At 40.1% G+C, this 24,866-nt stretch overlaps 2 protein-coding genes across 3 annotated transcripts in view; one reads left to right on the forward strand and one right to left on the reverse strand.

The window, feature by feature from the left end:
* Positions 1-14,867, reverse strand: part of UBA5 (ubiquitin like modifier activating enzyme 5) — a 34,471-nt gene extending 19,604 nt beyond the window's left edge. Inside the window, exons 1-6 of one of the 2 annotated variants that reach the window (XM_069565976.1) lie at positions 14,043-14,867; positions 7,453-7,498; positions 7,248-7,337; positions 4,199-4,308; positions 1,766-1,852; positions 1,046-1,130 (exon numbers count right to left, since the gene is read on the reverse strand). In XM_069565976.1, coding sequence (XP_069422077.1) covers positions 1,046-1,130; positions 1,766-1,852; positions 4,199-4,308; positions 7,248-7,337; positions 7,453-7,498; positions 14,043-14,203 — 579 coding nt within the window. In that variant the 5' untranslated portion in view covers positions 14,204-14,867. The remainder of the gene's footprint in view (positions 1-1,045; positions 1,131-1,765; positions 1,853-4,198; positions 4,309-7,247; positions 7,338-7,452; positions 7,499-14,042) is intronic. The other variant, XM_069565967.1, reaches the window with a different exon arrangement.
* Positions 14,620-24,866, forward strand: part of ACAD11 (acyl-CoA dehydrogenase family member 11) — a 115,680-nt gene continuing 105,433 nt past the window's right edge. Inside the window, exon 1 of the mRNA XM_069565630.1 lies at positions 14,620-15,158. Within this exon, the coding sequence (XP_069421731.1) occupies positions 15,010-15,158 (149 nt within the window). The 5' untranslated portion in view covers positions 14,620-15,009. The remainder of the gene's footprint in view (positions 15,159-24,866) is intronic.

Raw genomic sequence — 24,866 nt, forward strand, 5'->3', positions numbered from 1 at the left:
AAGCAGGAAGGCCAGGGGTCTCCAAACAGAGGAGGTAGGCTGCAAGCGTGAGACATTTTTTATCTCTCTCTTATGAGCCAGGAGGAAACAAACTAGTGATATATATTTTTTTCCCTTCCCTATACAAATTTAAAAACAGGTTTCTCTTAAAACACTGTGTTGCCATAATGATACCTGGTTCCACCTGAACTTAACTATATTCTCAAACCTTGAGCTAACCAATGCATTTTTCTTATGGAAATGTTTGTCTTAAGCTTTGTTAATATATTATGCATTTACCCCAGACTCTGTCTTCAAGTCCATTTGCTAAAGGCTCAGAACTGACTTGAAAAACCAGTATGTTACACTCATACACTGTTCTCTTAATGAAACTATATATTTGTATGGGAATCTGCCTTTTTCAAGATTCATGTCAATCGTTTTATGGCCCGGGATGACTCACCTGGTGCCAAGATTATCTCAAAATGCATCTGGTAGGTAAGGGGCCTGGTGCCATTCTCTGAGTTTTAAGACATTTCCTTTCTTTAATTAGCAGACAGCTGCTGCTGCTGCTGCTGCTGCTGCTGCTGCTGCTGCTGCTGCTGCTGCTGCTGCAGCTGCTAAGTCACTTCAGTTGTGTCTGACTCTGTGTGACCCCACAGACGGCAGCCCACCAGGCTGCCCCGTCCCTGGGATTCTCCAGGCAAGAACACCGGAGTGGGTTGCCATTTCCTTCTCCAATGCATCTAGTAGCTATATATACATCCAGCTAAAGGCTAGCAGTGGGGTATTCTTTCTGCCCCCTTCTGATGTCTATGTCAGAAGTTTTCTCTATCTCCTCATACTTTAATAAAACTTTATTACACAAAAGCTCTGAGCTATCAAGCCGCGTCTCTGGCCCCAGATTGAATTCTTCTCCTCCAGAGGCCAAGAATCCCGGCCAAGACCAAGAATCCCGGCCAAGACCAAGAATCCCGGCCAAGACCAAGAATCCTGGTGTCTTTTCCGGGTTCAGCAACAACCTTTCAACAGGTAAACCCATGAGTATAACACAAAAGATACTCACTGTATTTATTGTCATTCGAGCTTCAAAATTATCCACACAGCTAAGAACTAGGTCAACAGGTTTTCCTTCTTCTAATCCACCATTACTAGGCAAAGAAAACAAGTTTTATTGGAAAAAATCAGGACACAAAATACAATCTTATTTGTTCAATCAACACATTTAGTCTTTCAGTAAATTTTTGAGTATAATTGTAACATAGAACTTAATATTAAAGATCAAGTATATATTAAGTATTCACTGTTATAAATATCAATAATATTACAGTATTACTTAAACTGTAAAGATGTACAGGGGTACCAGAAATATAAACTGTGTTCACAAAAATTGCCATTTCTCTGTCAGCTTTTATAGACTTTTATTCATGTTTCACTACAAATGTAAATGTAATAAAAGTTAATTGAATATAATTTCAATAGTTTAGGTCTGCAGAAAACCATATTCAGATAGAAATATAACCTATAACACAGAACTTATAATGGAGGACCCCTTGCTATATCATAATAACAGACATTTTGAGGATTATTTTTTATTTTGTTGTTACTATTGTTTAATGGACCATATATACTATTTACTGAGCTCCCACTATATAAAACTTACACAAAATATTAACTATTTTAAAAATAAAATATATATCAACCTTCTCATTGAATTAATTGATAGATTTTCTAACACTGAAAGTGAGATGGACATTGTGCAAAATACTCATAAATAAAATTTTACCTTATTCTATTCATAAAATGTTCAAAGTTTTCTACTGTGGTTATATTGTAGTTGTGTACTTCAAAAAGAACATCAGGATTTATGTTCCTAAAGGGAAAAGAGAATGATTATAAAAACTACAAGTAGAACAGTAAAATAAAGCAAGAAAAAGCACTAAAAATAGCTAAAGATCATTTAACAGATATTAGAGAAACGGAATTCAAGCAATTCAAAGAAAATCCAAAGTCCTCTTCTATCTTTCATCCCACTGCAAAGACCAAGTTCAAAACATGTAGAGTGTCAGAAAGTGAAAGTGAAGTCACTCAGTCGTGTCTGATTCTTTGTGACCCCGTGGACTGTAGCCTACCAAACTTCTCTGTCCATGGGATTCTCCAGGCAAGAGTACTAGAGTGGATTGCCATTTCCTTCTCCAGGGGATCTTTCCGACCCAGGGATCGAACCTGGGTTTCCTGCATTGGAGGCAGACGCTTTAATCTCTGAGCCACCAGGGAAGAAAAAATATTCCCACAGTCTCAGTTCAGTTCAGTCACTGAGTCGTGTTTGACTCTTTTCGACCCCACGAACCGCAGCACGCTAGGCCTCTCTGTCCATCACCAACTCCCAGAGACCACCCAAACCCATGTCCATTGAATCGGTGATGCCATCCAACCATCTCATCCTCAGTCGTCCCCTTCTCCTCCTGCCCCCAATCCCTCCCAGCAACAGAGTCTTTTCCAATGAGTCCACTCTTTGCATCAGGTGGCCAAAGGATTGGAGTTTCAGCTTCAACATCGGTCCTTCCAATGAACACCCAGGACTGGTCGGTCTCCTTTAGAATGAACTGGTTGGATCTCCTTGCAGTCCAAGGGACTCTCAAGAGTCTTTTCCAACACCACCGTTCAAAAGCATCAGTTCTTCTGCGCTCAGCTTACTTTACACTCCAACTCTCACATCCATACATGACCACAGGAAAAACGATAGCCTTGACTAGATGGACCTTTGTTGGCAAAGTAATGTCTCTGCTTTTGAATATGCTGTCTAGGTTGGTCATAACTTTCCTTCCAAGGAGTAAGCGTCTTTTAATTTCATGGCTGCAATCACCATCTGCAGTGATTTTGGAGCCCCTCAAAATAAAGTCTGACACTGTTTCCCCTGTTTCCCCATCTATTTCCCATGAAGTGATGGGACCAGATGCCATGATCTTAGTTTTCTGAATGTTGAGCTTTAAGCCAACTTTTTCACTCTCTTCTTTCACTTTCATCAAGAGGATCTTTATTTCTTCTTCACTTTCTGCCATAAGGGTGGTGTCACCTGTATGCTGCTGCTAAGTCGCTTCAGTCGTGTCCGACTCTGTGCGACCCCATAGACAGCAGCCCACCAGGCTCCACCGTCCCTGGGATTCTCCAGGCAAGAACACTGGAGTGGGTTGCCATTTCCTTCTCCAATGCATGAAAGTGAAGTCGCTCAGTCGTGTGCAAATCCTAGTGACCCCATGGACTGCAGCCTACCAGGCTCCTCCGTCCATGGGATTTTCCAGGCAAGAATACAGGAGTTGGGTGCCACTGCCTTCTCCCGTCATCTGTATATCTGAGGTTATTGATATTTCTCCCAGAAATCTTGATTCCAGCTTGTGCTTCCTCCAGCCCAGCGTTTCTCATGATGTACTCTGCATAGAAGTTAAATAAGTAGGGTGACAATATACAGCCTTGTAGTACTCCTTTTCCTATTTGGAACCAGTCTATTGTTCCATGTCCAGTTCTAATTGTTGCTTCCTGACCTGCATACAGGTTTCTCAAGAGGCAGGTCAGCTGCTCTGGTATTCCCATCTTTTTAAGAATTTTCCACAGCTTATTGTGATCCACACAGATGTGCTGGGAATTAAGCTTTTATCACCTCTGTTAACTACACAATTCAGTCTAACAAAAGGGCTTCTTTGCTTCTTATTCAATTCAGTGCAAGAACGTTTAGGAACATAAAGAAACATCCCAGAGTAAGAGCTGCCCAACTAGGTCCCTTGGGCCAAATCTGACTACCACCTTGCGACATTTTTTTGTCGCAAACTAAGAGTAGTTTTTATATTTTTAAATGGCTGCAAGAAAAGAAAAAATCAAAAGAACATCAATATTTCATGATGTGAAAATTATAAGAAATTTAAATTTTAGATTCCATAAATAAAGTTTTATTGGGGCACAGTTTTGCTCATTTACTTTTATACTGCCTATAGCTACCACAACTGTATAGCTGAGCAGTTTTGACAAAGACCATATGGCCCTCAAAGCCTAAAATATTTACTATCTAGCCTTATAGAGAAAAAGGCTGCCAACCCATATCTTTATGCATAAGTGAAACCAGCATTTTTATACAGGAAAATTCAGTTCCATTATAAGTTAGGTGACTGAATACATACAGGAAGATTTCACCAATTTCACTGCCTTCAACTTCTATTCCATTTACCTCAAAGTATGTTCTGCTGCTTGAACTTTACTTAATCCTGCTTGATGAGGTTGGAAGAAAAGTCTATTCATATTGGCCAGTTCCACCTTGTCATAGTCAAAGAGTAGCAACTAAAATGAAAATAGTGGTAATCTGATGAAAAGTGTACCAAAAAAGAAAAGAAAAATAACGAACTAGTCAGCTAGTTAAAATCTGATAGGTTTAACTCTTTAACAGTAATAATATTAACTAACTTTGAAAAACTAGATGTCATATATTAAGTCATTTAAGGATCACATGCAGTAAGTATATAGGTACTCTCCTCATTTTAGAAATAATACAACTAGGGTACTTCCCCAAAAGCTACTCAGCTAATATGTAGTAAACATGGGGTTCAAACTGAGGCATTCTCTGCTGTACTGCCCCTCTAAATGATTATATCAAAAATTAATGTTCATTGCATTTTTTTTAATTATTATGTTCATTGCATTTCATGACAATTTTTACAAACTGTGCCAAAATCTTACTTCATTTCAATTATTGGCCAAAAGCCAACCGCCCATTAGATAAATGAAAATTTTAAATAAGATTCAAAAAATGCTATAACTTAAAACCATGGTATAATACAATGCCCTTCATGAATATGGATACTCACGGCATGGCTCAAACATTATTCCAAACAGAATGATTAACAAGTTAATTTATATTTCCTGCTATATATTTAGGCATGATAGCATTTGTCAAACCTGTTCACGCAACTTTAAAATGGCCAAAAGGTCCATTTCCTATCAGTAAGAGCTGGTTGAACTCAAAGATATCCAAAGTCCTTTCTTATTTTTTTTATTATCTAAAATTAAATTTTTATTGGATGAGACTCAGAGTAGACTAGAGGGGGGGAGAAAGGGGCAGGGGGAAAAGAGGATCAATGAACGTGAACGCACAGCAATGCAATTAATCCAGAGTGAAGAAAAAAAGAACCAAAAAGAAATTGATCCTCTAGACCTATGGAATAATTCAAAGCAATGTAAAAGTGATATACTTTGCTATCATTGCCAAAGTCACTTCTTTATCTAAAATTCTGTGACTTTGTGATACAATTCTCAGTGTTCCAAATCTAACAATAAAAACAAAAATGGGATGTTCTTCTTCTCAATATAAAAACTAAAGAAAGTTAACCCAGCCCTTAGTATCTTGCTAGAAAAGACATTGCTTTATTCTCTGTAACTTTCTAACCCTACTTAGTCTCTTCAACATTTGGTTTATTTAAGCTTATTCAAACAGTATTTATTAGGTCAGGCCAAGTATTAAGTTTGAGTTTCAGCCTCATAGCTATATGAGTAAATTGTAGGAAATCCTAAATTTGAGGACAGGAGGTGTGAGCTGTAACTGTCAATAATTAGCTCTGATTCTGTAAGTCACTTTAACTGTTTAGGTCTGTATCCTCATTTGTAAAATAAGGCAGTTGATCTAGATCTGGTTATCCAGGGTACCTCAGGAACTCAGGAAATTTTCAGGGATAAGAAGTGGGCTCTGGATCTCCAGTCCTCCATTTCCCTACTTAACCACATGAAACAGCTTCTTGTTTCTCTGTTTTATACATTGAAGAGAGAGTTCTGAAACTAACCTATGCAGATTCTCAGCTTACAAACTTGAGTGCACTTGGAATCACTGTATTTAAAAATACAGATGTGTGGGTCTTATTCCCAGAGGTTCTGATTACCTATTATGGGGTGCAGTCTGGACATAAGAACTGTTTTTTTAATATCCCAGGTGATTCTAACTACAGCAATATCATCTGGAGTTTGTGTTAAAATACAGATTCTGATTCAGCATGTCTTGAGTGGGACCTGGGAATCTTCCATTCTAACAAGTTCCCAGGTGATGCTGGGACCAGACTGAATAAGCAGTTCTTAAAGCACAGTCACTGGAGTATCATCAGAACCACCTGGGAACTTGTTAGAAATTCTTAGGTCCATTTGAAACCTACAGAATCAAAACCACTGGGTTAGAGTTCAGCAATCTCTGTTTTAATAAGCCTTCCAAGTGACTCCAGTGCACACTCAAACCAAAGACCCACAAATCTTCATGATCTCTACCACCCTTGGTCAAGCAACCAGGGCATGTCAGCTGTAAGCAATTGTTGGCAGGCATGTATAAACTTCTTGAAAGATATTAAAATGTTAATAAACATTTTTAGTACTTTGGTGTTGTCTTTTCTATATTGATAAATAAGTGCCAATTTTGAAAGCACTTTAAGAATCTGGGACATGGAATGGACCAATGTATTAAAGAGCATTGATAAAGCAAGCATTTTCCCACAAAGTTTATCAAAATGATATACAATTGTGGAAAACTTTTATATTCAGCCACTATCTATCTAACATCATGGACTTTAGATTTATAAATATAAGATTGGTACACTGATTTCTGGTATAAAGTCAACTTTTCCTCCCTCCTCACAGTCACAATCTGAATCAATTTTAGAAAAAAGGAAGGAACTTCCTGGTGCTCCAGTGGTTAGGAATTGGTGCTTTCACGGCCATGGCCTCAGAGTTCAATCCATGGTAAGGGAACTAAAATCTCACAAGCCTCACAGGGCATGACCAAGAAAATTTAGGGAAAAAAAAAAATGCCTGAGTTAAAAAAAAATCTGGAGCATTCAGCAGTTCAATTTCAAGAGTAAGAAAGGCACATGCTTTCTAGTTTGTCTTGTAAATAAGTTTTTAAAAAAATTTTGGAGGATGTTTCAGTGTTTCACTACACACTTTTCCAATTTAACAGCCTTCTTTCCTAAAGGTCTTTAATCAAAACACTTAAGTCCAAATTGTTTACACATTATCCCAAACAACAAAGTTCCTGAACACAATCAGACAGTCCTTATTTAATCAGCAGCAATATTAGTTTCCTCTTGGGTGAGTTTATGTCTTAACTGGGGTAGAAAAAACAATCTGAATGAATACACCACAAATCAATGTGCCATTAATAAAGAGAAAAAAATCCTAATTTGTACCTTATTTACTCCACAAGTGAATGGGTTCTGAATACGACAGAAAATGAGAAATGCTTTTACCTTACCAATGCCACAGCGTGTCAGCATTTCAGCAGTCACACTGCCAACTCCACCAACACCTACTATTGCTACAGTAAAGGTACGAATTTTCTGTAAAATGCAAAATTATATATGCGTTGGTTAATAATTCTTCACTGAAAATGTCATTGAAAATTATTTTCATTTACTGAAATCATCTTCAAAAATTTGGAAGAGTTTATCATACCTCATAGTCGCTCACAATTCCCATTCGTTTCAAAGCCATCAGGCGGCTTAAAAAAAAGGAGGAAAAAAATGTTTTAAAGTTTACAGTATTTTAATTAATAGTGACATAGGTAAACATACATCATCACAGAAAATAAACTTTAAGAGAAGAAACAGTGAGGGGAGTGGGGGTTGGAGGAGAAATCTTTCAGTTAATTTTTACCAGATGAAACTAAATCACCTCAGCAATTTTAAAAAGTACGGATGCCCGAATATCCTCCAAGACAGAGCCTGTGCAATACGATTTTTTTTTCAGTTCCTCATACATTCATTCTAATGTGCAGTGAAGATAGAGACCTACTGACTGAAATGTTAAGTTTCCAGATAAGAACGGGTCAAAGTGAAATTTCAGCATATTCCCATGCTTATTAATGTAAATATTTAATATTTGATTCAGATTTTATATTTAACATCAAAATAACCTCATGACTGGAATTCTATTGACTTGTTGCCTCTGCCCACAATGGTAAGTCTTTTAGTAAACACCTTTATTCAACGACTCTAAGAGGTACTTTAGATATCTAGTTACTGCTAGTCTGTTCCCTTCTTCAGCCACCAAGCCAATCAAACTCTGGATGGGAGGCCTAACAATCTGTGTTTTAATAAGCTCCCCGAATGACTGTGATGCACACTAAAGTCTGAGAACCTTTACTGTAGATTACTTAATTTATTCTCTTGTTATGGTTGGAAGAACATCTTCCCAAAGTTTTGTAAAGGGTAAATTTTGGAAGGTAAATTTTGAGAACTTGTATGTCTGAAATGTTCTTTACCTAACTTCTTAAAAACGTTTTATCAAAATTCTATTCTTAGAAATATATTATAAAATGACAAACTAAAGGGTATATAATTGTTGAAAGCTATACCTACACACACACACTCTTAGTTGATAGTTTAACTAGATATATAATTTTACATTAGAAACAATTTTCCTTCAAAATTTCTAACATGATTTCTAGTTTCTGAAACTTCAAAATGTGCCTTAGAGTGAAACCATTCTCATCAATTGTGCTGAGTACTTACTGGACTCTTTCCAATCAGAAACGTATTTAAGTTGTAGAAAATTTCCTTGAAGAATGTGGTGACTTCTTTGGTTGGTTGGTTGGTTTTTCCTGAACTTTCTGGAGCTCCTATTGTTTGGAAGTTGGACCACTTGGACTAGTCCTCTACTTGTAATGTCTTTCCTGTTTTCCATTTAGTTTTCTGCTTTCTCCGGATTTCTTTCAATGTTATTTTCTTTTATTGAGATTTTCACTTTTGTTATCATTCTCCATTTGCAAGAATGATTCTTCTTGTAGTACTCTGTCCTATTTCATTTATACATATATCTTTCTGAAGATATTAATGATCATGTTGGGGTTGCAGTCCCCTTATACAGTCTATTAATTTTTTTTTCTTCCTTTCACATTAGGAGGTTCTCTCATCCTTTCTGCTCATATTTAAAAGTCAGACACTAATAAAGGCAAGGATGTGGGCGCTGCTTATCTGACTTTGGGCTTCACTATAGCGTGATCTTGGAGAAGGCAATGGCAACCCACTCCAATACTCTTGCCTGGAAAATCCCATGGACGCAGGAGCCTGGTAGGCTGCAATCCATGGGGTCACGAAGAGTCGGACATGACTGAGCAACTTCACTTTCACTTTTCACTTTCATGCATTGGAGAAGGAAATGGCAACCCACTCCAGTGTCCTTGCCTGGAGAATCCCAGGGACCAGGGGAGCCTGGTGGGTTGCAGTCTATGGGGTCACACAGAGTCAGACACGACTGAAGCGACTTAGCAGCAGCAGCAGCAGCATAGCATGATCTGGCTGGGCTGTTTAGTTGAGAAACCCACAATGTCAATGTCTCTCAGTCTTTCTTCTTGGCACTCTCAGATTCCCTACAGAAGAATCTTTCAATTTCCAGCCTGAAAAGTCTTTAAGCTGATCAGTTTTGGGGTGTTAAATGGAGAAGCAAGGCTGGGAGTCCTAGCATTCAGTATGCAAACATTTAGTTAATTCCCTTCCTTCAGGCATGAAGACTTGCTTTAATTATTAATAGAAATACTCTATTTTACTCTCTAATGAGTAAATCTCTAGTAGTCTCTCCTGACAGAGAAGAGGCATTTGCCTCGCTACTCAAAGTGAAACAATGAACTTGGGTTGCTTCTTCAACAGATTTTCAGCCATCTCATTTAGTCCTACCTTAAGCCCTTCTTGAAAGACCTATGCCTGTTCTTGAGCTTTGAGAGAATTCTATTGTATGAGTCGGGTTGCAGGCTTTAGAGTGAATTTCTTGGATCGTTTAAATCAGGATCATCTATTAGTCATCTGTCCCTTTCTAGTTTCTAAGACTGTTTTACTATAATCATTCAAGTACAGAGACTCACCCATCCCCCAATTATTAACAGAAACTCTATTTTTTTCCCAGTGGCGATTTATTCCTTTTATTTTTTTTATTCCTTTTTAAAAATTATTCCTTTACTTTCATTTCACTGAGATTGGGTAGACAGTGATATATGTCTGTGATCAATCTGTCTCTTTACCTTGATGCTGTCTTTAATCTTTATAAATAATCCTGAGAAGAATGCATTGCTGGAGAAGGAAATGGCAACCCACTCAAGCATTCTTGCCTGGGAAAGCCCATGGAACATGGACAGGACTTAGCAACTAAACAACAATAACAACATCCAATTGTTCCAGCAACACTTGTTGCAAAAACAATCCTCTCCATAAACTGCTTTGGTAACTTAGTTAAAAATCAATTGACCATATTTATATGGGTCTTTTACCAGACTTTCTATCCTAGTCCATAGAAATATTTGTCTAGCTTTATACTTATATTGTAGTCTTATTCTCTACAACTTTAAAATGAAATTTTAAAATAAAGTTTCCTTTCCTTAAAAAAAAAAAAAAGAATACATCGCAACCTCCTTTTATAAATGGGGCCAGCTGGGGGAAAGGGAGGGGAGTTTCAGGTTAATTAACTTGCCCAAGATTAGTCAAATGGCAAACAATTATTCAGAGCTGGGTTTTGGAGCTAGTATTTAAAACCAGGTTTTCTAATTTTAAAGACTCTGCTCACCTTTTCATTTAGTTAACATGCTTCGAATTATATTCCTTACCACACAATTTTACAGTTACTTGTGTTGATCATTATTCTGCAACCATTGAATCTCCCAAATTAAAACAAAAGGTCTTTGAGGGTCAGGAACTTTGTATTTCAAAATGTCACTTGATGCAATTAAAATAACGTAGAATACCTACAAATCCCTCTATATTTTTCTGATAATCATGTGCTGTGCTTTATCATAATTCTTACCACTTATACTGTAATCCCAAGTTTACCTTTGTATCTCACACTTATCTGGTAACCTCTGGAAGGAAATGACCATGTCTTTGTATTCCCAGTGTCTGTGCAAATAATAAATGGTAAATAACATTATTCAGGAAGGCTGGAAATGAAAAGGTGCTCACTAAATATGTGCTGAATGTACAACAATTCAAAAAATAAGGCTGACCTTATCAAGTTTCCATGTACTAGTACAGAGCTTTGGGTGTCAACTGCCATCTCCAAAGTAGCAGTTTTAATAAAGACAAAATGGTGCAAATAAGATAGAAAATACTAAATGTTTAAATTTGAGTACTGAAAGATTTGTGGTTACTATAATGTCAAGTAATTGTCTCTGGAGAAGGCAATGGCACCCCACTCCAGTACTCCTGCCTGGAAACTCCCATGGACGGAGGAGCCTGGTAGGCTGCAGTCCATGGGGTCACAGAGTCAGACACGACTGATGTGACTTAGCAGCAGCAGCAGCAAGTAATTGTCTCACATTAAAATGATGTCTGAAAGATGATTCTAAATATATGATTCACATTCCTTTGCTTTTCTCAGAGGAAGCATTTCAAAATTTTCATTTTTTTTTTCCTTTAACTGTTTTTTTTTTTTAATTTACCAACAGACTTTTATTTTTTTTATTTTTTATTTTTTTTAGTTTTTTATTTTTTAAATTTTAAAATCTTTAATTCTTACATGCTTTCCCAAACATGAACCCCCCTCCCACCTCCCTCCCCATAACATCTTTCTGGGTCATCCCCATGCACCAGCCCCAAGCATGCTGCATCCTGCGTCAGACATAGACTGGCGATTCATTTCACATGATAGTATACATGTTAGAATGTCATTCTCCCAAATCATCCCACCCTCTCCCTCTCCCTCTGAGTCCAAAAGTCTGTTATACACATCTGTGTCTCTTTCCCTGTCTTGCATACAGGGTCGTCATTGCCATCTTCCCAAATTCCATATATATGTGTTAGTATACTGTATTGGTGTTTTTCTTTCTGGCTTACTTCACTCTGTATAATCGGCTCCAGTTTCATCCATCTCATCAGAACTGATTCAAATGAATTCTTTTTAACGGCTGAGTAATACTCCATTGTGTATATGTACCACAGCTTTCTTATCCATTCATCTGCTGATGGACATCTAGGTTGTTTCCATGTCCTGGCTATTATAAACAGTGCTGCGATGAACATTGGGGTACATGTGTCTCTTTCAATTCTGGTTTCCTCGGTGTGTATGCCCAGCAGTGGGATTGCTGGGTCATAAGGTAGTTCTATTTGCAATTTTTTAAGGAATCTCCAAAACTGAAAAATGTTTAAGCATGCTAAATGGAATCAAAGTGACTAACGCTCAGTCATGTCTGACTCTGTCACCTCGTGGACTGTACCCCACCAGGCTCTGTCCATGGAATTCTGCAAGCAAGAATACTGGAGTGGGTAACCATTCCCTTCTCCAGGGGATCTTCCCCCCAACACAAGGATCAAACCTGGGTCTCTTGCATTGCAGGCAGATTCTTTACCGTCTGAGCCAGGAGAGAAGCCAAATGGAATAGTTACTACTTATTCTGATTAATGAGATGGTAAACCTTTCACATGTGCCAAGTAAAATACATGCACTATCGTCAATTATATCTCAAAACTGAAAGAAAATTTTTGTTAATGTAGTAAGATAAATGAGAGAAAATCAAGAATCTGGCATGATTTAATGTAGGTTAAAATAAACTCTTCTGTAATTATAGAACAATTATAATTTTGGTCAGGTTTTCTATCACAAATAATATTGTAATTAACAGCTTTGTGCCTAAATACTGTGTCTGCATTTTATGTTGCAATATATATGAAGCGAAGTTGCTCAGTCATGTCCGACTCTCTGCGACCCCATGGACTGTAGCCGACAGGCTCCTCCGTCCATGGGATTTTCCAGTAATGAATACTGGAATGGGTTGCCATTTCCTTCTCCAGGAGATCTCCCCAACCCAGGGATTGAACTCGGGGCTCCCGCATTATAGGCCAATGCTTTACCATCTGAGCCACCAGGGAAGTCATATATATATATACATATATATATATATATACACACATACATATATATATATAGACACACACACACACATATATATATGCATCCTAAGACATTTACTGAGGCTTTATGTCATGAATAAAACCTTTAAAATCCAAATTTCTGCTCTTTGAAGGGAAAGAGCACCAATAATACCTTTCCTGTTTCACCTATTCTAAAACTGTCCAGTTTTTAGCCACACTACTTAAGGGCTTATTTATTTTTACTGGGGAGACAGCTCCATGGGAACTTTGGAGCAAAACAAACCTAATGGCAGTCCAAGCCTTTTTCGCTACTGTTAGCTCTATGGCTTGAAGCAGGTCACAGCACCTCTCCAAGCCTAATTTATCTCGCCTATAAAATGGGGGTAAAATGACAGCAGCAATCTCCAAGGGTTGCGGTGACGAGGAAAAGTGACAACGCATGCAAAGTGTTTAGCGGGTGGTGAAAGTTCAGTAACTGTTACTATACTGCCTAGCATCGAAAGCTCTATTCTAAGAACTTTACATATACTTGTATTTTCAATATTCACAACTCCACAGAAAGAGATACTACAAGCAAGAAAGTGAAGGTACAGAACTCTCACCAGGTTACTCAGTTGCCAAGATTTGACTCCAGTCTGGGCCTAGGTTCCTTACCGTCAATCACTAACCTACATTCAACTACTACCTTATAGTCAACCTGCTGAATTAACAAAATCTTGGGAAATGAAGAAAGGAGAGGTACGGATAGGACTAGTGAAGTCCAAAGGTTTTAGAGCTAATCTAGCTGTTTCCACCACACTAATTTAAGAAACACAGAAGACTCCATGAAGCTCCCAAGTTTAGCTTAGCAGGTTTTACATTCGGTGTCCTAGTCTGAAAGTTTCTACTATCAGTTTCATGCTGAGCGAGGAAGACTAAAAGAGGCAGGGGCGGCAGGAAACCGGATCCGTGTCCTCAGCAAGCACAGGAGCAGCACCATATGGCTGATTTAGTTGAGTTTCTTTAAAAAGAGAAAGAACACCTTTTGACCAAGACTAAGACTTGGCCTTGCTCGTTTGGAAATAAGACCCTAGAAGAAGAAAAGGGAGGTGTGAGCTGTCAGTTGGACAGCGGCGGGAAGCGCCTCACTTCTGACCACCTGGAGACCGTGACCTCGCCCCTCTTCCGGCCCCGACCCGTCCCGCAGGTCACCTGTAGGGGTTGGAATCCACCACCTCGGAGCTCATATTTTCAATGCGGGCCCGACCTCCTCCTCCGTCGCCGCTCCCCAGGGCGCGGCGACTTCTCTCCTGGGCCAGTTCCCGCTCCAGCTCTTCGACCCGCTGCTGCAGCCGTTCCACAGACTCGGCCATGGCTGGGACCCCGGCCGCCAGCGCTCCCAGCCCCGGCCGTCGCCGTCGTCGCCGCCCCACGCTGCTGGCCTGCTGGCCCCGAGAGGGATATGTGGAGAGTCACCTTGCTGCAGCTTTCCCGGCCCACAAATCTGGGGAAGCGCTCCCAGCGAGCCCCAGACCGACACGTCTCAGCCGCTCCTGCGGGTCTCCCAGCGTGCCACTTCCGGTGCGTTGCAGTCAAAGGTCCGCCTCAGGGGGAAAAAAAAAAGCCCCCTACTTGCCCTCTTCGCCAGGGCCTAAGAGTCCAGGGAGCTCTAGGGCTCGGGTCATAAGTGTCCAGAACCAGCGGCCTGCGATGTTGCCTTTCCAACCTGGCGGCCAGGAAAAACCCCAGAATCTTTTATTCCTAGGCTCGAGGTCTTGACGGGCTCTTTTCTGCACCGGACCCGGTAGGTCTTCCGCCTGCCAGTGCTTTCAATTTGGAGACGGACCAGGCCTCGGCGTTCTAATATGCTCTTGTGACTAACGTGACTTTGCTTTCTTTAGAATTGAGGTCTCCATCTCTGAGGCTGACTGAAAAGTTTAAATTCGAACACACAAGGCCCTTCTAGCATTTCCTGAATAGAGCCCAAGTCCAGGAGACAGCTGGCCAGTGCTGCCGGCCAGCGGCCTGGCGATGTGTAATTGGCTGGAGCCGCGGGCCCGCCTCCACCTGGGCGTCTCGGTCTCGCCCCTGTTTGTGCAGTGGCGTTCTCCTAGACATACCGGATCCCAGGAGTCTAGTGAGTTCTGTGACTCTGTGGTCTGAAGCGGCAGCGTAGACCATGGAAACCGCTGCCTCCCGCGAGCCCAACACTATGGAAGTGCTGCCCCAGCACAAGTTCGACTGCAGGTCCCTGGACGCCTACCTACACCAGCACTTGCCCGGCTTTGGGACCGAGCCCGAGGCCAAGCTGACGGTTGCCCAATACAGGTATCGACGCCAGCCTTCTCCAGCAGAAACAAATCTGTACTTTGTGCTTTTCTTCCTCTGGCCCTGGGTGGTTTTCCAGTTTCTTCCACCCTGTTTCTTTTTTCCGTAGTGACCTACTCTGCCGGCGGGAGCTGCTGTCACTGGCTCCCGCGTTACATTCTGAGTATTTCCAATTCCAGCGCGGTAATGGAAGCACTATAACGTTCACGATTCCAGCTATGAGAAGGAATCTTTGTTAACAGCTATATACTTTGAGAATTCACTGAGGCAGTTAAGGTTGGAAGCTCTGTGTGATATAGAGAGGCCGTTTGCTCAACCTTTGTTCTATAACCTTTTTTTCCCAGAGAAGCGGATGTAATTCCATTCACATTGGCTATATTCTTAGAGGCTGAGTTAACGGTACCAGTTGGGGGATCCGAATTCTTATCCTAGATATTCCATTTAGCGAATCACAGCACCACTTTGGGCTTTAGTTCTTTTGAAATAGGGGAATGGAACTAGATGACGGTGCTGAGAGTACTGTCTGTTCTCCACAGTGAATCTGCCTCTAGTCTGATGTTGTTGTATAGTAGAAGGTAATTTACAAATAGACTTTGCTCTAAAAATAGCATCTTGATAAACACAGAACTTATAGAAGCAATCCTGGCTTCCAGAAGAATTAGGTGTGTCACTTACTGACTGGAAATTTAAGTACTGTGGTACATGAACTCTTTGATGACTAGTTTCATAACCTGTAATAAATACTTGCCTGCTCAGTATAATCCTGATAAATGAAGTAATATAGATGGAAGGGCTTAATGTTGTAACAGCACTGTTTACCAGTGGCCTTATCACAGGGGTTTATATTCCTTTACTACTGATTTCAGAGAAATTAAAAATAGTGGAAAGGTGATGGATCAGAGAGGGTTTGACGAGGTAAAATTAAAAAGCACCATGTGGAATTACCTAGCTGTCCAGTGATAAAGACTCAGTGCTTTCACTGCTGGGGCCATGCAGTGGCCAAATTAAATAACAACCAAAAAATAAAAGGCACTGTATCACATAGATATTATAGAATGAAGCAGCAAGTGGAATAAAAAATGGCAAAGGTTTCTAGCCTGAAGACTTGGGTTGTAAACAGACTAATAGATCAAAGTTCAAATCAGCTGGACAAGTTATTTAACTCTTTTGAGCACTGAACCCTTCTTTGGCAAAGTGGAGATAATATTTATTTCCTAGGGCTGTTTGAGAATTATCTAACTGAGAGTTAATTCTGAATTAAGTTGAATGTTAAATCAGAATTGTGCTTGATAAATGGAATAACTAGTATAGAACTAGTTAGATAGATAGATAATATAGAAGTATAGACGGTATAGAACTATCCCCACAGAGAATACACATTTATTTCCAGGACACATTGAAAAGTTTATAAAAATTGAAGAAATGTTAGGCCACAAAAGAAGTTTCAAAAATTCAAAAATGTCATTCTTTAAAAAAAAAAAATCAATATAAATGCCAAAAGTTTACAAATCAAAAAAGGATAGCTAATGAACACATTTTAGAAAACTAATTGATACACAAATTAAAGAGCCAATAGTCTACAGAAAATAATGGAGTTTATCAAATTTCAGTATGCAAAAATAATTGAATTTCTCAACTTTAGCGGCAAAAATGTAAAGATATAAATTTTAGAAAGACCAAATTAATAAGAGCATCAGAAATATAATTTTCTCAAACATTAATAAAATATTTGCAAGACCTTTGTAGAGGAAATTATAAAACTATTAGAACCTTAGAACTAAATACAATAAAAGATGCCATGTTCATGAATAGGAGAATTCAGAATTGTATGTTTCCCTTTTTTTCCAATTGTTATATAGATTCAGTGCAATGACAGTCTTAATTTTTCCCCTAATTCGAAAAATTACTCCTAAATTGTATGTGCAAGAGCAAAGGGTTAAAAATAAAGGAAAACACTCCTGAGGAAGAACAAAGTGGGAAATGTGAATTAAGATGGCTTATTTTTTCAGAGAGATAGACAAATCAATAAAACAGAAGAGAGAATCCACAAAAAGACCCACATATTTATAGAACTTTGACATATGACAGTGCTGGCACTGAGAATCAGTCTTTAGAGAGTTGGAGAGAGAAGAGATCTTTCAGTAAATTATACAGGGATAATTATATATATGAAAAAAATTGAAATTAGACCCTTTCCTTACTCTGCCTTACTCAGTTCTAGGTGGACTACAGAGGAACAGTAAAAGCAAAACTATAAACATTTGGAGACTTCCCTGGTGGTCCAATGGTTAAGAATCCATGTTGCAGTGCAAGGGACACTGATTTCAATCCCTGGTGCAGGAAGTTTGCACATGCCTCAGAGCAGCAGAGCCAGAGCACCACAACTACTGAGCCTCTGTTCCAGCACCCAGGAGCTACAACTACTGAGCCTGCAACAAAGAGTAGCCCCCTGCTTGCCACAACTAGAGAAAGCCCATGTGCGGCAGCAAAGACCCACCACAGTTAAAAAATAAATAATAAAAACATAATCTCTTAAACTGTAAACATTTGGAAGACATATAGAAGCTCTTTAGACTGTGGAGTAGAGAATAAAGTCTTTAAAAAGACAAAAGCGCAAACTGTGAAGGAAATGACTAGAAGAATCCTTTAAATGAAATTATAGATGAAAATAATTTCAATGTATAGAATGGATAAAAGATTAACCTCCAGAACATATGAAGAACTGCACTAGCTCAACAGAAAAATGAGCAAAAGACTTGAAGACACTCAGCCTCATTACACTGTAATAATTGGGGAAAGTGCAAGTTAAAATGACAAGATACCATCTCATAGCATAATTTTTGACTTTTTTAAAAATATAAGTTTATTTATTTTAATTGGAGGTTAATTACTTCACAATATTGTATTGGTTTTGCCATACATCAACATGAATCCGCCACAGGTATACACGTGTTCCCCATCCTGAACCCCCCCTCCCTCCCCGTACCATCCCTCTGGGTCGGTCGTCTCAGTGCACCAGCCCCAAGCATCCAGTATCATGCATCGAACCTGGACTGGCGATTCGTTTCATATATTATATTATACATGCTTCAATGCTATTCTCCCAGATCACCCCACCTTCTCCCTCTCCCACAGAAACATAGGCAAAACACTCTCCGACATACATCACAGCAGGATCCTCTATGACCCACCTCCCAGAATATTGGAAATAAAAGCAAAAATACACAAATGGGACCTAATTAAACTTAAAAGCTTCTGCACAACAAAGGAAGCTATAAGCAAGGTGAAAAGACAGCCTTCAGAATGGGAGAAAATAATAGCAAATGAAGCAACTGACAAACAACTAATCTCAAAAATATACAAGCAACTCCTGCAGCTCAATTCCAGAAAAATAAACGACCCAATCAAAAAATGGGCCAAAGAACTAAATAGACATTTCTCCAAAGAAGACATACAGATGGCTAACAAACACATGAAAAGATGCTCGACATCACTGATTATCAGAGAAATGCAAATCAAAACCACAATGAGGTACCATTTCACGCCAGTCAGAATGGCTGAGATCCAAAAGTCTACAAGCAATAAATGCTGGAGAGGGTGTGGAGAAAAGGGAACCCTCTTACACTATTGGTGGGAATGCAAACTAGTTCAGCCACTATGGAGAACAGTGTGGAGAGTCCTTATAAAACTGGTAATAGAACTACCTTATGACCCAGCAATCCCACTGCTGGGCATACACACCAAGGAAATCAGAATTGAAAGAGACACGTGTACCCCAGTGTTCATCACACCACTGTTTATAATAGCCCGGACATGGAAGCAACCTAGATGTCCATCAGCAGATGAATGGATAAGAAAGCTGTGGTACATATACACAATGGAGTATTACTCAGCCATTAAAAAGAATACATTTGAATCAGTTCTAATGAGGTGGATGAAACTGGAGCCTATTATACAGAATGAAGTAAGCCAGAAAGAAAAACACCAATACAGTGTACTAACACATATATATGGAATTTTTGACTTTTTTTGAAAAAAAATCTGATAATATCAAGCAGAATATGAGATAACAGGGACTCATCCACTATTGGTGAGGGTGGCGCCCTGATGCTGGGAAAGATTGATGGCAGGGGGAGAAGGGGTTGACGGAGGATGAGATGATTGGATGGCATCACTGACTCAACAAACGAAGTTTGGGCAAACTTGGGGAAATAGTGAAGGACAGGGAATCCTGGCAAGCTGTAGTACATAGGGTCAGAAAGAGACTTGATTTAGTGACTGAACAACAACACAACAACCTTGGAAAACAATTTGGCACAATCTTGTAAAGATAAAATGGGAAGATATACATGTTGCATGACAAAGCATTTCTATTCCTAGTTGTGTACTCCTGAGGAATTCTTGTACTGTGGTATCACGAGATAACCTACAAAAATCTTTGCACTGTTTGTAACAGTAAAAATAGAGTAATAAAACAACATTAATTAAAGAATGGGTGAATAAATTATAGTATATTCACATGAAGAAACACAGCAGTGAAGATTATTCAACTGCAGCTATATACATCAACACAAATAAAAATTGGATAAATAAACAGTATATTGTTTAAGGGGATAAACTTCAAGGGAATGATAAATGTAAAAATCAAAATGATAGTTACTCTGAAGAGAGAGACAGTGGTGGTCCAGTGGTTAGGACTCAGTGCTCTCACTGAGGTGGCTCAGGTTTGATCCCTGGTTGGGGAACTAAGATCTTTTAAGACATGTGGTACAGACAAAAAGCAAAAATAAAAAATGAAGGGAAGGATACACAGAGGGCTTTAGAAATGGTAATTTTTTCTTTCTCAAATTGCGTAGTGAGAACACTGGTATTTGTTGTGTTACTGTTCTCTCAAATATTATTTTTTACCTATGCAAAGTTTATTTTTAGAATGAGCAAAATTTAAATCATATTAGAAATAAAAATATTTTTACTTAAACAATAATGAAGATGTTGTATAACTTGATACAACAAACCCTATGATTTCCAAGTATGTGTATTATGTGCCTGGCGCTGCTTCAATCACTGAGAATTTAACAAAAAAAAAGATCCTGCCTTTTTGGAACCTGCATTCTATCTGGAGAAGACAGAGGATAAATAAAATCACTTTCTAAATATTACAGTGTATGAGAAAGTAATGTGTATTATGGAGAGAAACAAAGGAGAATAGGAAAAGAAGGTGGCATTCAGCAAGGAGAGATATGGATGTAAGCCTTATAGCTATCTGGGGAAACACTATTCCAGACAGAGGGAAGAGCAGAGGCTCTGAAGAGAGAGTGTGCCCAGTGGGTGGAGAGAATACAAGCCAGGGTGCCTGCAGTTGCATAACAAGGGCAAGAGAAATTCTGTTGACTCTTATAAGGGCTTTGGCCTTTACTCTAGCTGACACTCTTCCCAGGTGGTGCTAGGGGTAAAGAACCTGCCTGCCAACGCAGGAGATGTAAGAAATGCAGGTTTGATCCCTGGGTCAGGGAGATCCCCTGGCAAAGGAAATGGCAACCCACTCCAGTATTCTTGCCTGGAAAATCCCATGGACAGAGTAGCCTGGTGGTCAACAGTCCAAAGGGTCACAAGGAGTCAAACATGACTGAGTGACTAAGCACACAAAGTTAGCTGAGATGGTGAGAGATTAGGGATTTAGGGGCAGAGGAAAGAAGTGATTTGTTTTTTTGAGTAGAATCTGTTTCCCTATTATTGTTTGACTGAAGGAGGCATACAAAAGGAGACCAGTTTGGAGTGTATTTTGATGACCTAGTAGAGAGTAATTAGTGGTATGGAACAAGGTGGTAGTGTAGGATAGGTGCAAAGTGGTCATATTCTGGATTTATTTTGGAGGATTTATAACTGATCACATATGGGATATGAAAAAAAAAGAGGAAACCAACAGTATTCCATTTTTGTCTTGGCAACTGAAAGGATGGATTTATCATGCAATGAAGTAGAGATAACTGTAGACAATCAGATTGGAAAGGAAATATCAGGAACTTGGTTTTAGAATGTTGAATTTCAAGATGCAATTTAGACATGGGAGTGGATATGTAATAGTAAGCAGGCAGCTATATGAATCAAGAGGTCAGAGCAGAGATCTAAACTAGCCACATACATTTGGAAGTCACTGAGATAGAGAAGGTATTTAAAGCCATGAGATTATAAAGCTTACCTAGAAGATGAGTCTACATAAAGAGAAAGTCTATGAACTTAGTCCCAGGAATCCCAGTATTGAGAATTGAAGAATTAAGGATTAACATACAACAGAGTCTCAAAAGGGGTGGTCCAAGAGGGGGAAACCATGATCTGATACCATAGCAGTACTGCTGCTGCTGCTGCTAAGTCACTTCAGTCGTGTCCAACTCTGTGCGACCCCATAGATGGCAGCCCACCAGGCTCCCCCGTCCCTGGGGTTCTCCAGGCAAGCACACTGGAGTACTAGTAACCTTGAAAAAAGTCACTTCACTGGAAAGATAGGAATGAAAGCTTGATTGAAATGGGTTCATGAGAAAATAGAAGAATAATTGTACCAAACAGTGTAAACATTTTGAGTTTATACTCCTTGCTCTAAAGGGGGAAATAAATGTTTTCTGTAGAGGGGGAAGTGGGGTCAAGTTCAGTTCAGTCGCTCAGTCATATCTGACTGTTTGCAACCCATGAACTGCAGCACGCCAGGCCTCCCTGTCCATCACCAACTCCTGGAGTCCACCCAAACCCATGTCCATTGAGTTGGTGACGCCATCCAACCATCTCATCCTCTGCTGTCCCCTTCTCCTCCTGCCCTCAATCTTTCCCAGCATCAGGGTCATGGGGTCAAGAGAAGTCTTTTTAAAAAAAGAAAAAGGCAGCATGTTTGTATGCTGATGGCAGTGATCCAAAACAGTGAAAAATCTGTGGAAGAGAGAAGGCTAGAATTAAGTCCTTGAGTAGACAAGAGTAGAATGGGATCTAATTCACAAGAGAGGAATTGTCCTTAGAAAGAAATGTAGGCATTCTACAGACTCTGCAGGGAAGAGAGAGTATATGGATATAGGTGCTTCTATTTTTCCAGTAGTAATGTATGGATGTGAGAGGTGGACTGTGAAGAAGGCTGAGCACCGAAGAATTGATGCTTTTGAACTGTGGTGTTGGAGAAGACTCTTGAGAGTCCCTTGGATGGCAAGGAGATCCAACCAGTCCATTCTGAAGGAGATCAGCCCTGGGATTTCTTTGGAAGGAATGATGCTAAAGCTGAAACTCCAGTACTTTGGCCACCTCATGCGAAGAGTTGACTCATTGGAAAAAACTCTGATGCTGGGAGGGATTGGGGGCAGGAGGAGAAGGGGATGACAGAGGATGAGATGGCTGGATGGCCCACTGACTCGATGGACGTGAGTCTGAGTGAACTCCGGGAGTTGGTGATGGACAGGGAGGCCTGGCATGCTGCGATTCATGGGGTCACAAAGAGTCGGACACGACTGAGCGACTGAACTGAACTGATGCCATAGAAATGGTAGTGTCACCTTGTGGAAGTTCTCACCTGATTGTTCGCATTTTCTCTGTGAAATATGAAGCTAGGTAATCAGCTGAGTGAAGATGGTGGAAGAAAGTGTTCGAGGTTTGAAGGAAGAGGAGGAATTGTGAAATAGTCATCTAAGAGCATGGGAAATGCATGAAAGGACTAAGGAAGTATATTATGATTGCAGCATGATTCACTTTGAGGTTCACAGTCATGAATTTGAAGTAAGAGTAGTTATTTTAGTAGGTATTATTGATCCTTTGCTCAGATTCTCTTGGATTGCTTTTTACTGTTTTCATGTATACCCTGCTTTGGTGGCTTCTGCTTCCAGTAGCCAACACATATGGCTCTTTTATAGACTGTCCTTGCCTTCTGGAGCCTCTTTTGCCCTGAATGTTGTAGTGCCCAAGATGGCTCTTAACCAGTGACTCATGGGTTTAGATGTATGAAATTCCCACTATTTTTGCTTTAGAGATAAGACAACTCTCAGGTGTACCTTACACTGTTGAGTCCCCTCCTTACCATGAAATCAAGCTGAAGTTACCCTCTAAGGAACTTTGTCTCAGATCATAATTTTGCTTAGCATTCTCCCCTTCCCTGACTTGCTTCTCTCAATTCCTTATTGGTTTCCTAAGCATTTCCTTACTAAGTTGCTTGCACACAAATCTCTCAGGATCTGCTTCTAGTGGACCTAACCTAAACAATAATTATGGCTATGTGTTTCTTTCTCCAGCTACATTCAGGCAAACAGTTGGATTTAACCAGGATGGGGGACTCCAAGCAAATAACATGAAGTGAGAGAGGGCAAGTGTATTAAAGACGTATTCAAGGGAGTAGTTATGTAACTGAGCTTCGAATTTAAGCTAGTTAAGGATGGATATCATAGGGAAAGGGAGAACCAAAGGCCATGATAAGGTAGTATGATTAATGGTTGGTAGGTAGGTAGGTCCAGGGATCAAAGAATTGTTGAAATTGAGGTACTAGGTGTGTGAGTGAAAAGAGGTTATGATGAGAATTGCTGCTGCTGCTAAGTCGCTTCAGTCGTGTCCGACTCTGTGCGACCCCATAGACGGCAGCCCACCAGGCTCCCCCATCCCTGGGATTCTCCAGGCAAGAACACTGGAGTGGGTAGCCATTTCCTTCTCCAATGCATGAAAGTAAAAAGTGAAAGTGAAGTCACTCAGTCGTGTCTGACTGTTAGCGAACCCGTGGATTGCAGCCTACCAGGCTCCTCCGTCCATGGGATTTTCCAGGCAAGAGTAATGGAGTGGGGTGCCAGTGCCTTCTCCATGATCAGAGTTAGAAATGCTTAAAAAATAGGATAATGCCATGCTTGAGTTGTTGATAAGATATAAGGTGTGTCCCAGGGCTTTCCACGTGGTGCTAGTGGTAAAGACCCCGCGTGTTAGTGCAGGAGACATAAGAGATGCTGGTTCAATCCCTGGCTCAAGAAAATCCCCTGGAGGAGGGCATGGCAACCCACTCCAGTAGTTTTGCCTGGAGAGTCCCATGAACCGAGGAGCCTGGGGGTCTACGGTGACTTACCACCACCACCACGGTGTGTCCCATAGAATGAGTGACAGGTAGTATAATCACTGGAGGTGAGAATTCAAGGAACTGATAGGCCTAAGAACAAATATCTTTATGGATTTTAATGCCATTAATAATTAGGATGGGGGTAGAGTTTTGGCCATCTGATACAAAGAGCCAGCTTACTAGAAGACCCTGATGCTAGGAAAGATTGAAGGCAGGAGGAGAGGAGGATGACAGAGAACGAGATGATTGGATAGCATCACCAACTCAATAGACATGAGTTTGAGCAGGCTCTGGAAGATGCTGAAAGACAGGGAAGCCTGGCATGCTGCAGTCCATGGGTTCGCAGAGTCAGACATGACTGTGCGACTGAACAACACAGTGTTAGTAAGAGTGAAAATCCTTAGGCATTGAGGGAGAATGATCTATGAATTAGTGGGTGACTGCAACAAGAATGGGTAGAGGGTGGCAGAGTCTCTATGACATGAAATTCAAAGCTGGGGAAGAGGTGTTTAGACAGGATGGAGGGCAGAGAGACTGGAACTGGCAATGAGTATCAAGAAGGACACAGACTCAATTTCCAGGTCACTGGATGAGTGATGTGGGGCAAAATCTACCACATAAGAGACAAGGGAAACAGGATCCTTGTG

The sequence above is a fragment of the Ovis canadensis genome, chromosome 1 (assembly GCF_042477335.2).
Source record: "Ovis canadensis isolate MfBH-ARS-UI-01 breed Bighorn chromosome 1, ARS-UI_OviCan_v2, whole genome shotgun sequence".
NCBI classification, from domain to species: domain Eukaryota; kingdom Metazoa; phylum Chordata; class Mammalia; order Artiodactyla; family Bovidae; genus Ovis; species Ovis canadensis.